General features: G+C 40.4%; 1 protein-coding gene across 5 annotated transcripts in view; it reads left to right on the top strand.

The window, feature by feature from the left end:
• The window catches only part of PPP6R3 (protein phosphatase 6 regulatory subunit 3), a 138,605-nt gene extending 122,305 nt beyond the window's left edge, over positions 1-16,300 (top strand). For 3 of the 5 annotated variants that reach the window (XM_067540469.1, XM_067540468.1, XM_067540467.1), the window contains exons 25-26: positions 6,886-7,008; positions 15,782-16,300. In XM_067540469.1, coding sequence (XP_067396570.1) covers positions 6,886-7,008; positions 15,782-15,833 — 175 coding nt within the window. In that variant the 3' untranslated portion in view covers positions 15,834-16,300. Of the gene's footprint in view, positions 1-5,133; positions 5,329-6,562; positions 6,581-6,885; positions 7,009-15,781 lie in introns of those variants that run through there. The other 2 variants (XM_067540466.1, XM_067540470.1) reach the window with 2 other exon arrangements.
• The last annotated feature ends 1,821 nt before the right edge of the window (positions 16,301-18,121 follow it).

Below are 18,121 nucleotides of genomic sequence, written 5' to 3'. Positions count from 1 at the left end.
TGTGGTGGAACCCCTCCAAAGTTTTGGTGGGCATACTCTTCCGCCAACCCAAACCAGACATGATCCTGATGACTGGTGTGTCTCTAGTAAGCTGGGGGTCCCCACATGCAGGGCAACATAGCTCAAGGACTTTGGTCCCCTAGAAAGGTAAGGTTGCATATCAGCATCCTAGAAATGAGAGCAGTTTGATATGCATGTGACACTCTCCCTCCCCCACTCCAGAGCAGACATGTCCCGCTCCTGTCGGACAACATGTTGACTGTATACTATGTAAACAAGCAAGGTGAGGCCAAATCCCTGTCCTTATGACAGGAAGCAATCCACCTGTGGAACTGGTGCATGAGGCACAACATAACATTACAAGCGCCACACTTACTGGGAACAGACAACATCCTTGCGGATGAACTCAGTCACACTTTTCATCTCTCCCACAAATGGGAACTCTACGACCCCACTCTCCGGACCATTTTCTCATGGTGGGGAACCCCCGAATGGGACTTCTTTGCCTCAGCGATAAAAAACAAACGTCCCCTCTTCTGCTCCAGGGGTGCCTTGGGATAGGTGACACTGGGCGACACCTTTCTCATTCCATGGATGCCGGACCTCCGGTACACCTTTCCTCCCTTTCCGCTTATTCCTTGAGTACTCAACAAACTGAAACAAGATTGGGTGCAGATCATACTCATAGCCCTGTCTTGGCCCAGATGTCATTGGTACTTGGACCTACAGCACCTGTCGACTCCTTCCTCCCCCCCACCCACCCAAAAATACCTATCTCCCTCATACCAAACCTACTTACCCAACAGAGTGGCCGCATCCAGCACCACTCCGCCTCAGTTTGGTATTTGGATGGTGCTTGCAGATAGACAATGCTTGCTCCTCCCCAGTGCAATGAGTACTCACATCCAGCTGCCGTCCCATGACTAGGGCTTGTTATCAGGCCAAGTGGAGACATTTTACTCAGTGGACTTCAGATAACCATCACCCCTTGTCAACCATGAGCATTCCAACCGTCCTAGACTATCTCCTCTCCATACGACAGCTAGGGCTCTCGCATTCCTCTGTAAAAGTTCCCCTAGCGGCCGTTAATGCTTTCCTCCCTCCTATGGAGGGTTGCTCTGTTTTTAGTCAAACTGTCGCTATGTTTATAAAAGGTTTACTTCAATGTGTTCTCAACCATCAGAGACCTCACCCCAGCGTGGGACTTGAACCATGTCCTTTCCACACTTACTAAGCCGCCCTTTGAACCCTTATCTTCTTGTGCCCTTCCGTTTCTATCTATGAAGACAACCTTTCTTATGGCTATTACCTCAGCTCCCACGCATTAGTGAACTAGCGGCCATGATGGCAGACCTTCCTTTTACCATCTTTCACAAGGACAAAGTATCACTGAGGCTTCACCCCCAAATTTCTCCCTAAAGTAGCCCCCCACTTTATCTCAACCAAGTTATTCACTTCCCTGTTTTTTCCCCAAGCCACATTTCTCTATCAGAGAGAGGACCCTACACTCCCTCAATGTCAGACGGGCACTAGCCTTTTACTTACAACGCACTTGCCCTTTCAGAACCTCCCCAAAACTCTTTATGGCGATAGTGGACCGCTGCACGGGGCGTCTGCTCTCTTCCCAGGGTCTCTCCCATTGGATCGTTCATTGCATAATGGAATACTACTCATTCGGTCAGGTTCAGCTTCCACCTTGTATCAGAGCACACTCCACAAGAGCACAGGTGACCATGACAGCCTTCCTCTGTGACATCCCATGGCAAGATATGTGCAAAGCAGAAACTTGGACTTCTATACACACATTCACGGCTCGCTACATTTTGACTAATGCCTCCTCTACTGCAGTGCCTATGGGCACATCAGTCCTACAAACTCTGGCATCTATGGAGCCCTATTCCTGTCTCTATACTGGTTGCTGCTAGCTACGCTCCCACAGTGGAATCCAGATAGGGACAATCACTCAAAGAAGAAGGGGAGGTTACTTACTGTAACTGATGGTTCCTCTTGGTGTGTGGTCCCTACCTGGATTCCAGTCCCACCCCCTGTCCCCTCTGCTTAAGGCTCGATGCCTAGGTGTAAGAGGAAACTGAGGGGGCATCGACCCGCCCAGACATATCAGACCTCAGACGCACCATGTGGGCAATGCAACGCGGGTCAACAGACACTGCTCTCAATGGTTCTGGCGCATGGCGCGCATGCGTACCCATGGTGGAATCCAGATAGGTACCACACATCTCAAAGAACCATCAGTTACAGTAAGTAATCTCCCCTTCCATAAAGACGAGTCTCTGTATGACTGCATCCAAAATTCATCCCCAGAGTAGTTTTGGCGTTTCACATAATCAGATCAGTCTATTTGCCTGTGTTTTTTTCTGAAACTTTTTGTGCATCTGAAGAAGACTTCTCTCCCTCACATACCACAGGCTCTCATCCTCTAACTGCAAAAGATAAAACCAAGTAGAAAATCACTTATTGTTTCTCACTATAGCAGAACAAGTCCAGGGTCAAGCTGTGTCTTCTCAAAGGATCTCTAAGTAGATCCTGTGCTGTATCCTGCTGTTACCAATTGTTGCATCTTCTTCCCACTTATGGGTTGCGAGCCCATTCTACAAGAATACAAGCAACTTCGGTGACATTGCTTCTAGAGTTATCTTTACTTGACGTTTGCAGAGCAGATACATGGAGTTCTATCCCACATGTTGGGTAGTCATTATGCTCTAGTGTAGAACTTTCTGCTAAAGGCATCTTTTGCGACAGTGATGTCCAAACAGCTATGTTGACTTCATCCTTGTACCCTCTTCCCACTTGAGTACTGCTTGTCAGTCACCCCCAGTGGAATAAACATAGGAACCAGCATTCGAAGAAGAGGAATTACTTTCCTTGTGGTAAGTGGGGGTTCTTTGAGATGTGTGGTCCCCATCTGTATTTCATTATCTGCCCTTCTTTCCCTCTGCTTTGGATCTTTACTGGATTCATAGTAGAGAAGGAACTGGAAAGGTGGTTGATCTCCAGTCATGGATCAGAACCCTGTTATGCTAGGCGCTGTACAGACAGAACAAAAAGACAGTACTTAGATTGTGAGCTCTCTGGGGCAAGGAATCTCTATTCCAAATGTGACCACAGTTGTTTTTATTCAGTGGTGAAATAACTTTCTCTAATTTGTATACCAAATCTAGTTTATATCACCAAATAGTTTTTCTGTTAACTCTAAAACATTTAAGCAAAAAACAAAAAACCACTCATATGCAACAATTGTTTTATTCATACTTTCTTGGTGTTGGAGTTTTTCTTTTCTTTTTGGCAAATGAGGATATATTGCTGATGTTGTTTCTAATCTCACTGTCTCTCGACAGTCTATCAAAAAGAGTCTTTGAAGTTAGAAAAATCCCTTTGGGTCATCCAGTCCATCTGCTTGTCAGTGTATTGTTTTCTAGTATTTTGTTCAGTCTAGCTTTAAATGTCTCAAGCAGTAGTGCGTCCACCATTTTTCTTGGAAGACAATTTCAACAAGTTTTTTCTGATGCTCAGTCTAAACTTTTCCCTTTCTTAATTTCACCTTACTACTCCTAATTATCCCTTTGTATATCACCATAAATAAACACTTTCTATCCTTGGTATTTACATGCTTCTGATAATTGAAGACAGTTATGTCCTCTCTTCCTCACTTCCACCACTTTGCTTAGCCAAGCTATGCGTATTTTCTTTTCATTTTTCTCATAAATCCCTTCTATCACTCTGATAATTGTTGCTGTTCTGAGTTTCCTCTAATTTAATAGTGTATTTTTGATCATGAGGTGTCTAGGACTGAATGCAAAATGACTCGTGCAATTGCAACAGAACTGTTTAGAAGGAATATTCTCTCACTGCTACATAATGGGTGAGTGTGAGTGAGAGAGAGAAAATTGCAATGATTCTTTTTGACCAGTGTTTGAAATTGAGTAAATCACACATCTAACTATTCTCCTAGTCTATTCCTGTGTCTTTGAATTTTGTGGTCTATTTTTATCTTGCCTGGTCCTTATATTTTGATCCATGCAGTGTGAAGTCAATATCTGCTATTATGGTTCTTTTACCTCCAGCCTAAGCCGCTTCCATTCACCAGTACTTTGTTTGATATAGAACAGTGAATTCTGAGATCCATAGAAGAGTGAAAAAGCCAAACGAATTGTATGTAGAAAGATACTTTGGCTTCTAACCTTGTGAAGGAGACTGTATGGTTAGATTAGAGCTTCAGATGAAAGTCTCAAAATAGTTTTAATTTTAAAGGAAAGCTGCCTAGACTAATAGCATGTCTGGTAAGACAGAGATCAGGTCAATGGGAAATGCAGGAGAGTAGCTTGGAATAGGAGAATATGTAACTTGCAATCCCACATGCAGGAGGAATGTTCCAGAATGCAGTATGGCCAGATTTGATCAAATTGTCAACTGTTTCTGTGAAAATGGTAACCATGTGCCTTTTTGTTCCTTGTAATCCTAATCTATAAATGTTTCAAAGTAACACAGAGAATTTTGTAGGAGCACTAAAACTCTGAGTAGAGTCAATATTTGTGGACTGAATCCCCATTTGCTGCTTTGGAAAACTTTGGGATGTAGGGGTGTACAGTAGTAATGAGTTATAGAAATTTACATCAGTCCTTCTGGCTTTGTTCCTCCCTGGGCTAGATACTGTGTATAAATTCTAACCATACTCTTTCATTTCAATTTCATTAGGCTCCTGCTGATAGAAAATTGGTATAAAGAAACTGACAGGATCCGGAGAGACATGGGTGTTCAGGTCCCTCTCCCTCTTTTTCCCTGAGCCATGGGAGGAAAACTTGAGACTACACAAGGGGTTTTTAATTAATGTATTTCAGGCAGCTGATTTATTATTGCTACTTGTTTGAATTGAGGTAGCACCTGAAGGCCATAATCATAATTGAGGCCTTTTTGTGCTAAATTATATACAAACACAGAGGTAGACATAGTTCCTGCCCCAAAGAACTTGAATTTTAATTTTAAAGGCGGTATCTCAAACATTTGGGAGAGAAGATATGGAAAACAGTTAAAAGCATGTTTGTTTGCAAAGACGAAACGAATACCAGAGGTCCCTCGTGGGCATCTGTCATCAATTGGTTGCTTTTGTTTTTGTAGGCATCTTGGGAGATGTTCTTGAGGAAGGATTTAAAGGAGAATATGGTAATGGCTTTATGGACTAATTAGGAAGGTGTTCCATAAAGAGCAACATGAAAGAAGGCATGAAAGTGCTTATGGAAGAAACTGACAAATGGGTAATGGAAGCTGACAGAGTAGAGAGACTTAAGTTGCGAAGGTCTGTAAAGACCAGGAGTCTGTATTTCAAGCAGTGAAGAAGAGAGAGCCAAGTGGAGAGACCCGGAAGGTGGAGACAGGTTTTGATGTGGCCAGAATAGTGGGTTGAAAAGATTCTCTCAGAGAAGGAGATTGCAGTGGTCAAGACTGGAGAATTTTAGTGATACGAACAGAAAGGAGGTCAGCTATGTTACAGAGTCAGTATTAGGAAGATTTGGACATGGTCTGGATGTTGTGCAGGTCTTGAACGAAGATGGAGTCAAAGATGACAGCCATGTTATGGGCCTGAATGACAGGGAGGACGGTGTGGTGTCTGGTATGATGGAGAAAGGTTAGAGTGGGGAAAGCTTGGGAGGAGACAGATTGAGTCCAGTTTTGGTTACATTACTTTAAGTTAATGGCAAAACATCTAAAAGCAGATGTCAGATTGGATGGGTGAGCTCTTAGGTGCTACATAATACAAACCAATAATAATGGAGGGTCAGTTGTAGAGATGTCTGTATCATTGGCAGAGGAGTGGTAGCTGGATCTGAAAGTGTCAATGAGGTCGTCTACAGATGAGATATTCAGGAAGAAAGGAAGTGGGCCAAGGACAGAGTCTTATGAAACAGGACACCTGTGTAAAGTGAGATACAGGAGCACAAGAAGCCAGTGAAAGAACAACCAAAGTAGTAGGACAATTGTGAGAGGAGAGCCTCGAAAAAAATGACTTATGTCATATGGGGCAGGTTTAGAGTTTGTGGTTTGCACTTGAAATCAGTGAAGGGTGGTTGATTGACATCTTCTGGGTATGAACATACCCATAAAAGAGTAGCTGAAAAAAGGGCACCTAGCATTGGAGTGCAAATGGGAAGGGAGAAAAATTTTTAATAAACCTAGAGATAAGTATTTACCATCCACTTTTTAGGCTTCACAACTGTGTGGGAATTCTCGCATGCTTCATGTGTAGTTCTAGCTGAATAGAAACCCCCACCAACTACAGAAATGATTTCTTTCAAATGTATGCTATTCACTATCTGTTTTAGTGCTATGCAACATACACTGATTGTATTTTAGCTTCTAAATGTAAAGATTGTTTCTTTAGGAATTTTGAATGAGTAGAGTTTAATATAAATACGTGGCTTTAAAAAAGAAGAAATATAAGGCTGGTTTTGCTGATGTGTTTTTCCATGGACAGATTTAGTCAGTGCTAATTTTGGAAGGAACCTTGAAAGTCTTTTCTCTTCTATTTTTTGCATACTTGTGGCTTCAGAGTGTTGAAATCCTATCGGTATGTACAGTAAAGGCTGTGATTGTTCTCACTTCAGGCACCAAGCATATTATTTATTCCCTCCTTGCACTTGTATGTCATCATTGTACTTCATGCATATTTTTCAATCCAGTTTAAGTGGACATAACACTGATGCGTTAATGGATGTCTACAGAGTCCAGATTCCTGTGCTTGATTTTTCATGCTTCAATCATAATTCAAAAACCATTTGCATGTAGTCTGGACCCTTCCCTCAGCCTCCCACTATTGCATGAAATCCCCTACATCCAAAACTGAATTTAAATTGTAACCTGCATTTTATTTAGTGAGGAAGGAAAATTGTCTACCTCGCAAGATGTTTCTTGTAAATATGTAGTGGAGGAGAACACAGAAGCTGTAGAAGAGAATCCTGCTACTCCACAGCCTGCTAGCAGCAGTCCAGAACAAAGGTAACTATATTACAGGCTACTTTCAAGCCTATTACCAGCTGTTTTGTTGCATGTTTTTCTAATAAAACTGATCCAAATATGTACAATTTCTGGTTCCAGAATCCATTTATCAGCTCTTGGTGTTAAGGGTCTTTTCTGCACACATTAATCTATTGTTCTTTTACCTGTTTTTTGTGCATTCTTATGAGTTGTATTTTTCTATTAATGTCTTGTGTCTGAATTGTGAAAAAATTATTTCCTCTGAAGTATTTCATGCAAATCCCTTTTACCCAGTGTTGTGTGAGGTGATTAATACACTAAATTGAATTGGTGTTTCTATTATTTTGTGAGATTAAGGTTGGTGAACTAGTCTTTTTTAGTGCACTGACTTCATTTGGTGAAAGAGACAAGCTTTGAACTACACAGAGCTCTTCAGCCTTAGACCTGAAGAACAGCTCTATGTAGATTGAAAGCAGGTCTCTTTCATCAACAGAAGTTGGTCTAGTAAAATATATACTACCTCACCCACCTTGTCTCTCTAAAATCTTGGGACCAACACGGCTACAACAACACTACAAAGAACATTGTTTTTCAGACCGTTTATGGCTTGAAAGTATAAAAGGCTTTCAAGGTTAAACAATTTCCAAAAGATGGGGAAGACCTTTGTCTTCTCAAATAAAATTAATATCCAGACTCTGTAAGTTGGAAACTGAAATACCTAACTTATTTGTAGGTTCTGTAGTGGTGGCTGACACTGAATAATGCAAGAAACTGGCATGACTTCACCTAATCTGATTTGAGATTTTTTAAATGGAGTTGTTAACTTTGGGTGAAATTTGCCTTAAGGAGCAGCACAAGGCTTTATGCAAAGCTTATTTTGAAGGCATAATAAGGCGTTAAGTGATAGATAAGTCTTGTAATGGGCTTCTACATATGGTCCTTTGTCTTACTGTGGAATATCCTGAGGTCTAGAAGCAGAAAGATACTGGGAAACCTTGAATTTATCACAGAAAACAGTTTTATCTTTTGACTTCAGGCTCCCCATTTAAAATGTGATGTACAGCAATTGAATCCGTGGTGTATTTAAATCCACTTTACTAATCTTTTGTTCATTTTGTGACGTGCTTAAGATACTAATCCCCATTTTGTTTGTAATAGTAGTCTTTTCAGGATTATATTTTGAACCATGAGTTGATATGGTGGTATAAAATGTAAAACAATAGTTTAGAAAATGACAGTTAGTTTTACTCTTAGCTCCTCTGTCTGGTCCTGCACAATACACCGTATTTGACACTACAGTACAACATGAGCTCACAAATGCTGCAAACATGGAGAAAGGAAAAGAATGCATTATAAATCTTGCTGTTTCAGTTCTCAGGGATTGGTGAAATGGCCAGTAATCCAACATCCCTCCTTACTTTATTTTAATTTATCAATTTATGCTGGTAACCCCCGTCTTTTATAAATTATGATGATTTTGACTATATTGCTGCTCTGGACAAAACTGTTCAAAATGTGTAAAAAATGTGTCTTGAAGCAAAATCCCCTTGAAGTAGGGAAGCAGCTGGATTGCTAGCCATGGTTATCAAAGAAAAGAAACTAACAGGTGAGGACAAATTTTTATTTCTCTGATTGCATGGCTAGTAGCTATTTACCCTCCCCGAACTCTCTTGACTAACATTCAAGATCCAGCTAACAAGGAAGTCTCCGCAAACTGGGAGAAAGCATATAGACTGATGTTTTATTCATCAGCTACTGTATGTGGGACTCCTTCCTTTCTTTTCCCAAAGGAGTCATCAATTTTATTTTGTCTGAAAGTGTGTGGTTTGCTTCCCAAGTCCCAATGATAATTGGAAATGGACAGTGCCAATAACTAAAGCCAATAAGCTCTCACTAGAGGCAGAGACTTAGACAGACAGAAAAGGACAAGAAAGGCAACGGAGGATAACAGCTTCCAGCTCCTCCTTAAAGCAACATTTTCACTTCGACTTGCAACCAGATACCTGGCCTTGCGTAAATCATCAAGACCTGATTTACTGATTTCAAACCTGTTGTAGCCCCATATGTTACGTGATTCAACACAAACCGAAGTGTAATCTGTGAAGTAGAAGATGAAAAGAATCTAAGCTCCTCACCGTCAATATATCTCCAGACAAAGAGCATGTCAATTTACTACAGGAGCAAATGGGTTCATCATGATGTTGGAATGCCACGGGTTCATCATCCTTGACTAACCCAGATTCCCTGTTGATAATGCTAAGGATACATTAATGTTTGTTCTCCTAACCCACGTGCAAACCATGGTGCCCAAAATATCTACACTCCAGACAAGGAAAAAAATTACAAGCCTAGCTTAAGAAGTAAATAAAAATTAGAAGTTACCTAAACTTCCTATATTCTCTGAACGAGGGCACTGTGTGCTCTCCTTTGGGTCAGAACATATGACAATGGGGGTGGGATTTGAGAGTGACAGCTTCTTTTACTTTCTCCCATCTGTCGGTCAGGATTGCTAAGCCATGTACTCCGAGAAAGAGGGTGCTCCATGCTTGCTGTTGCTTTTTATTTTGCAAGGCCCAACGACTGTTTAAAAGTGACAATAATCAGACTTATGTTTTTCGATATATAAAACTACTTTTAACTCATTAAAAGCACCTTTTTGCTTTTTCATAGGCTTTAAAACATTATTGGAAAAACATGCAACTTCTATATTTCTCACAAGAAAGTCATTTAAAACTGGCTGAAGCTCTTTTGTATGTTGGTTTTATCATGAAATATGCACTTTTGTGTATATTGTATAAAACCTTGAATGTGCATTAATTTTTATAAAATACATGTACGGCACAAAGCTAATCACTATGTACAAGAAAATTGAAGGACCGATACAAATAGCTTGTATTTCACAAATGTGAGGTTCCGATTCCTGAGACTTGTTTCTCAATTTTGCGTATTTTATAGATGGTGGTGCTAAATCTGAATTTTTTATACTGTTTTAATTTACTAAAATCATGGTATTATCTTTCTTTGTAAATTGGAACGTCATACTCATTGGACATAAACAGCATTGTTCAATGACTTTTATGGGACATAGTTGGAAAAAAAAGGCTTAAAAAAGATCAAATATTCCACCTTTAAGTTATGGGGTGGGAAACCTTGAAATCCACTAATTCCCATAGCCCCATTTTATTGAGTTGAGCTGCTTTACTTTTTCTGTTTAAAATATTTAACAAAGAGTAAATAACACATGTAGGGGTTCTATTTTACACTCCACTATGGCTGTTAGAGAAACTCAACTATTTCACCTTTACCTGCACTCTTAGTAGATTAAAAGTTTTGAACATTTCAGATGAACAGTTGGAAATTAAAGAAATGTAAAAACTTGAAATGCTGCAATACTCTCTGCACCATTTTAAAAAAAAGCTTTGCAAAGCTTGTCAGATGTTTGCCAAGACAGTAGGTTTTTGACTTTTGAATAGAGAATTACAAGTATAAACCAGAAGAGGGCTCTCAAAGCTAGCAATTCTTTGCATTGTTCCTGATGTCAATGAATGTTTTGTTTTAGAAATCCTTGTTGTTTCTGAATCCCTTTTTGGCCTCTAATGACAAATTTTAGAATGGACAAGGTATTTTAAAATACTCTCTTTAAAGGTGGCTATCACAACAGATCTCAGCAGATTCATCACAAGTGCAATATAAATACATAGATAGACCTATCCCCACTTTTGGGGCTCCATGCATGTATGATTGGAGGGAATCCCCTCGGTAAGTCTTTGGCCCCACAGCCAATAATAGAGAGGTCTGTGCTAGAAGTCCGAGAGTGCCCCAGTGTTTAGTTTATTTCAAACTATCAGTGAAGGAGCCCACTACTGCAGCTGTGATGACTATAGAACAGGCTCTTGCCCACCTAGTTTTTTTTTCCTATTTTACCTTCCAGATTTTTCCTGAAAAGTTCATAATTTTCTGTCTAGTGCGATCTGTCTCTCATCTAATGTATATATTTAAAAAAAAAATGTTTTTAGTGGTTGACAGCCAAAGTGTTAATTAGGCGACTCCTGCTGGTCATGTGCATGTAGAGCAGGGACCCAAGAATGTTGCTTCTCTGTGATTGGACACCATCAGAGAACAAGCATTTTTCTTTGTGTGCAGTACTCAATGTGGTTTGTTCCCCCTCCCCCTTTTAAAAAAAATTCTTCACATGCTTTGAGTGGATTAGTTTGTTGCACTGGATGAAAATGGAGTGGTGTTTTGAAGCAGCAACACTTGTATCTAGGTTGAATAACATATACTTAAAAAAACCCCATCTGCTTGGAACCACATGAGGAGTTCCATCCCATTTGTATTGCCTGAATTAACAGAGAGAGAGAGTTTACAGTTAACCTATTCTTGCCATAATAGTGCACAGATTTATATTTCTCTTTGCTTTTCACTTCCTCCCCCCACAACTGTTCCTGATCTGTTCAGAGTAGTGGACTGAATGAAATTCAGAATACTCTTGAAACAGCAGTTCCTAGATCTGATTAGTACATAGGGCAATTTTTTTAAACATGGCATTTTTATTTTGTATTTTTGGCTCTGCAAATATTACTTGGAAACTAGCAATATCTTGTATATGAAAAATAATTGGATTCATTTAAGTATTTTGGCAAACAGAAGCTACTACACATAATACAGAATAAAAAGCAGAGCAACTATTTGTAAAGAGAAGAAACATGCTTTGTAAGAACACACTGACCCTTCCATCTTTAGAATATCACTATCATGTGCATTCCATCAAAGACTCAAAGCTATTGCATTTTGTTAGACCAAATACAACTTATATTAGCTGTGCTAACTTCATTAGTCATCTTCATTAAAGTGCTGAATATAATTAGTCAGCAGGAGTAAATAAATGGCAAAACACTTAATGCAGATTTAAGGTTGCTCGGCGGTAGCTTGTGCCTTCCAGAACATCAAGTTCAGCAAAATTCAAAACCAAGAAATAATGCGTTTACCTGAGTTAACTCTGCCAGCTCCAGGAGACACCAGGTGTTAGCCACTGTGAATTATCTTCATGGGCTCCACCTGCATTTATGGTCTTCTGTGTAACTATTGAATGATGAAAGAATAAATTGGAGGAGCCTGGAGGATTTAGGATATGAGGCAATATGGGGATTAGTTTGAGGAGTGTCACAGAGCTATGACTGTGATCTGGATGTGAGGCACCCCTCCACCTCATGAATATTATGAAAGTATAGCAGAGCCCTGGGATCTTCTTGCCATGGGTGTTGTCAGTAATGAGGTAAGATATGAGATCAGTCTGTAGATTTAATGATGGCTAGGGGAAAGTATATGTTTACATGGCATCTTGTGTTCAGGTGCAAAGAGGTTGTAAAAAGGTGTGAAGTGGTGTTTAAATTTTGCAAGTGTGGTATTCTGTTGGGGGAGCAGGCTCAGTTTGAGCACAGGGCAGGTGTAGATAGCACCTATCTACTATAGTGAAAAGACTCTGTGAGTGTGTGTGTGTGTTAGTTGGGGGCATGTTGGGTATTGCTCACAGAGAGCAGAGTTAAGTTGTGTGAGCATACCTTAGGTCTGAATTTCTGGTTTTCAGACGCTTGTTTTGCTGAGCTTGACATTCTGGAAGAGCATAAGATACAACCAGGCACCTTAATTCTGCATTAGTGAAGTTTCTTGCCATTTAATTTTTTAAAGAGAAAGCAAAATGTTTGTTTGGAGGTAGTGGTCATTTAGATAGTTGTAGTTCTGACCTAGGTTTGTAGCTGATATGCTGCTGTGGATAGGTAGTAATCAGAAGACTTAGCTCTTCATCAGTAGGTCTAAAAGAACTTTAGATCATTATCCCCATTTTACAGATGGAAAATTGAAGCAGAATGGTGAAGTGACTTGCCCAAGTCACCCAGCAGACCAGTGGCAGAGCTAGAAATAGTCCCAGTCCTCTTTCCTCTAGGCCAGTGGTTCTCAAACTTTTTTTTGCTGGGACCCCTTTGAAAATATTTCAGGCTGTGATGAACACCCCCCTCCTCCCCCCAAGCCATACCACCTTTTACCGGCATGTGCTGGGGCTGACAGCTTGTGACACTCCTCTCCCCCATAATAACCTCGTGACTCCCTGAGGAGTTACAACCCCCAGTTTGAGAACCCCTGCTCTAGGCCACATGGTTGTTTTGTGATTCTTCAGTGGTCCCTCCACTCCTGTATGTTTTGTTGTGGAATGGGGATAATTTTATTGTATGGTTGTTACATACTACTTTTCTGGAGGCTTAAGTTACTGTATCTCTTTTTCCACCGCTTCTACCCATACTTCAACATGTATCCTCCCCTGCCATTATCTCCCCCTACTTCCTAATGCCATTAAACCATTAGCTGGCACTGTAGAAGCTGTTAATATGTAAGAAATTGCTCCTTGCAACATACAGATATCATGGGCAGAAGCTTAGTCAAGGGCCGCACACTACCTTGGTTATGTAGCCCAAGCTGCTCACTGACGTGAGTCCCTCACTCCCACTACCCCCCTCTACCTAGGACTCCGTTTTCAGCCTGGCTTCCCTAACTGTGCCACAGGCCCCCCAACCCCTGTACCCTGAACTTCTGCTACCTCTCATTCTCCAACTCATTCTGTCTTCTCCTATCCCACCCAACCACTCCCTATCCCCTTCCCTTTACCTGAACCCCCAACCTCACTTCAGATGCCTACCATCAATTCCCACTTGTTCCCCGCTCCAGAATACCCCCATCTGTCACTGCAACCCTAACCCCCTCTTTCCCTAGTACTACCTAGTCTTGCACCACTAATCTCCCTTCCCATTTGCCTGTGTAATTTTTCTTTTCAAAAATAATTTGAGTGCCTTCTGCATATCTTTCTGTATTCAGATTACATTTCTTAAACATTTTTTTAAAAAAAGAAAAATTGAAAGGGAGATTTTTCCCAACTAGTTATACGGTTGAGTCTTAGGGCTGCTCTACACTACAAAATTAAGTCAACCTAACTGTATCATTCAAGTCTGAAAAATGTAACTGTTACACAGGCATGAAACCAGGGTCATGCACAAAGGGGGGCAAGCATTGGCTCCACATAATAGTTTGGGGCACAGAAATCCAGCCCTAGAGCCATGGGGGCAGGAGGAAGAGCGAGCTACTGTTGGTGCCAAGGCAGGGGGAAGGAAGAGCAAGCTCCTGCTGGGGTGGAGTGGGAAGAGCGAGCTCCCCCAAAAGGGGTCAAAGTTAAATTTCTGTGCACGCCCCTGCGAGAAGTTGACCTGAGCCCCACTGTAGCCATTATCAGGTTGATAAAAGAATTCTTTGGTTGACCTAGCTACCACTGCTGAAGATGGATTTACTACCCCAATGAAAGAACCCTTTCTGTTGTTGTAGTAAGTGTCTACATTGCAGCAGTGCACCAGCAGCTGTGCCACTGTACTGTCTCTTGTTGACCTAGGATTTCACCTGGCTGGGTTTCTGACTTCAAAATTGCAGGCTCAGAGGAGTGTTAAGCGGCCTGTTCATCTCAGTGGAGATGAATACAGCCTGAAACAGTAGCTCTGAGATGTGTGAACTGCTCCATTCATGTCAGTGGGCATTCTCAAACCCCAGTGCTGGAAAATTTCTGATGTCAGTCATACCTGTGCTGAGCACCTCACGTCCATGAGGTGTATGTTCTTGGTGAATGCTCAGAGTCAGAGTACGCCTGTTTTAAGGTTCCCAACCAGAGGGAGGCAGGGCTTCCCCAGATTCCGACTTACATTTTGGGGGCAGGGACTAGGGAGAAGGACTTAGACACCTCCCTGAAGGGCAAGTTCCAACAGAACCTGGCTCACATGGGGAAGTGGGGGAACAAGGTTGTGGGTGAGACCCTAGGAATGAGCAGGGGCCTCTAGATTCTGCCACACAGATGGAGACACATGGGTTGGGGTTCCGACATTGTTGGAGGGGACCCTGAATCCCAGCTCACATGAGGGTTTTGGGCTCAAACCCCTAGAAAAGCAAGCACCCCCAAACAGGGCTCACATAAGGATGGCGGGGGGTGGGGAGGGTGGTCACGCACTCTAGGTGGTGTGGTGGTCCCCAGTTTTGGTGATCACATAGATGCCCTGCCCTGTTCTCCCCCAGTCTTCCTGTCACTCCTGTCTCTCCCCCTAATCCCCAATTCCTTCCCCTATTCCCACCTACTCTACCATCGCTAGTCACCTTCCCTTTACTGTGAACATTAGCTTTTCTTTTAGAAAACTAGCTTCAGTACATTCTTAATTATCTGCTGTATTCAGATTACGTTTCCTGAAAATAAAAACTCCCCTTTGATAGAAGCAGATTGGGCCAATGTACCTGCTTTTCTTTTTTAACCTCAAAGATTTTCCCTGGTTGGTGCTCAGATTTTATGACCATAACCCATCACAAGAGCCTCCCATCTTATGCTGTAGAGGTAATTTTCCAGACAGTTAACCTTTCACCCTGCATATGCTCAGTATAATCTACTAGACGCACAAATAGGCATGCAAGCCTTCTCATGAACCTAAATGAAGAAACAAACTTTTTTTTGTAGTAATGTTTTAATTTGATTTCCCCCCAAAGTGTTGATGGGTACCATGCACTATGTTGGGGTAATCCTCGCACATTTACCACCTGGTGTTTCAGTGTTATGGATAAGTTTTCTCTTTTCCATGACCCCAGTTCTGAATTAATACTATTTTGACAAGTCTTTGGCAATTCATCTTCTTGCTTTTTACCCCAAATTTGATTGTGGTGATTTATTATAAAGTGCATTGGTTTCTTTTACACTTACATCCTCCTTTTGACTTCTTAGGACTGATCAACAAACCCTTTTAGGAGAGCCAACTATTAATGGCCCTGTATGATATGTGATGTCTGCTGCTGTTGGCTGAAGAACACGAACTGATTATCCAGGGGTTTTAGTGTTTCTCAAGGATTTCATCTAGAGCCTGTCAAAGCCAGTCACTGCTGCACTAATTTCGCAAGGGATCAGGACCAGCAACATTTATATTCTAGATTTTAAGACATTGTACAGAAATTCGTAAGTGTAAAAAATATTGCACATTGAGAAATACCAATACTTTTTGCGTATGTTTATATTGTATTGTTCTAAATAATGTGTGGCCTGTGAAATAAGATCTTGCCACCCAGGTAATGATAGTAGTGATACTATAGTTAAAATGGCTGTAAGAATAGTTTTATAAAAAAGTGAATACACAAATCTAATGTATTTGAGACATAACTATTTGACAATTAGTGTGACCAAAGTATTTAGCAGTTTTCATACATTTTTCACCTTGTAAAAACAATAAATAAATTCATGTTTCTTCCAGGTTGGCGAAGAATTGTAGAACTGAAATGCCCTATAAATGTTATTTTGGTTGTTTTAGCTTACAAAAGTGATTTAAATAAGAATTTTTGGTGTTCAGCATTTTACAAAAGGTTTTTAATTGGTAATTGTTTTCTGTATTGTTTAAACCAGATCAAAATGTAAGTCTATTGGTAGAGATTTTAAGTATTTATTACTACAGTTTAGGTGACAAATTGATGTTACTGTAAAGCCATATGTTCTGTTAGTCTTGTTTGCTTGAAACAATACCTTACAGGTGAAACACTAGAATATTTGAAGTGCACATGGCTTGTTGTGTTTTTTAAAGTGATTCACCTACCTTTGAACCCATTCAGAAAAATTTACTTTAATACCAATCATTATAAAATTGAACTTTTCAGAACAATTTGCATATTTAAAACACCATAATCCTGTTAGACAAGTCAGCTGAGTGAAATGCCTGTGCTGCTAATGTAATTACAGTACATGCGTTTTAAAAATATAGTATTTTAAAAATTCAAATCAAAATTTGGCACCTGAGCATGTTAATTGTTACTTTCACTGTATTGATCTGTGTGAGGCTTTCATTTGTAAGTTCTAAACCAGTTTTTTCATAGCTGGTTTGTATATATATATAGTGACTATGGAAACTAATTCTGTGTAATTTATAATTTTCTATGTCAGTATAAAATTCCAACAGCCTTCTCAAACAAACAGAAGCAATATACTGTATATTGCCACATTGTCTGGTGAAAGAGCTAAAGTACTTCACCTCTTGCACTTTTAGATGCAAATCCATTTTTATTTCTGTAATAGGAAGTTATAGTAGTTTATTTTTACATCATTTGTTTTCCTGACCAGTATTTAAAGCCAAAAGGATACTCTAAACAATGGCCAATGATTTATTTTAGAAAGTGTCCCAAGCAACGTGCCTAAACATTACATTGCATACAGAAATAAAAAAAACCCACAAATGTATAATGGTATTTCCTTTAGTTCTTGTTGTCTTGCATTTCAAAGAATGTTATGTTAAAATCTCCTCACACTGAGATTCCCAGGGTAGAAATTACTTGATCCATCTAATGAAAATAGAGGCAAACCACAATAATCTGCAAGGTAAAAAAAGACAACCAGTGTTGCTTGTTTGTTTGTGCATGAATGATGCAGGAACTCTCATTTTTAAAAATGTCCCTTTCTGTAAGATGGAAAGGTCTTACTTTAATTGTGTTACTTCCAAGTGAGCACTGCTGAATATATTTCACACTTTGGTTTCAGAGTATTTTTAATGCACTATTTCAAGATAGAGTTGTAAGATGTCCTATGGTGGTATTTTTGTGATTGTTACTAAAAACCAGTTACTTTGGTACTAAACACACCAAATTTGGCTCAACAGGTCTGGATCAAAGCTGAGTTCCAGGTGTGATCCTTGGGGGAAGTAATACTGCTTGTTTTCTCTAGTGACCTCCCATTCCCTGGTAAGAAAGGGGGAGTGTAGCCAGACACCAGCTGAAGAGAGGTTTGCAGCAAGGTGGGGCATTTGAAGGGATTATGGAAAGATCTGATGTGCTATGAAGCATTTCTCTGTTGCACTCAAATTACAAAAGGTGATAGTTCTAATTTTCTGTTGTATATTACCTACACCAGAAATGCTGAATCATGAAATGGAAGTTATAGAAAATAAGTAAACCCAGATTGTGCTAAGTTTCCAGAAGTACTTTTCTTGTGTTCCCTCACTTAGGACATAGCAAGGTTTAAGAGTATAGCTGGAGAATCCCACTGCCCATTTGTGAGATTGGAATGGGCTCTATCTTAACCATCCTGTAG

Source organism: Emydura macquarii, unplaced genomic scaffold, assembly GCF_026122565.2.
Source record: "Emydura macquarii macquarii isolate MOO-44397 ecotype Brisbane River unplaced genomic scaffold, CSIRO-AGI_Emac_v2 contig_587, whole genome shotgun sequence".
NCBI lineage: Eukaryota > Metazoa > Chordata > Testudines > Chelidae > Emydura > Emydura macquarii.
Note: the sequence above shows the minus strand (reverse complement) of the source record. Positions and strands in the feature narration are given on the sequence as shown.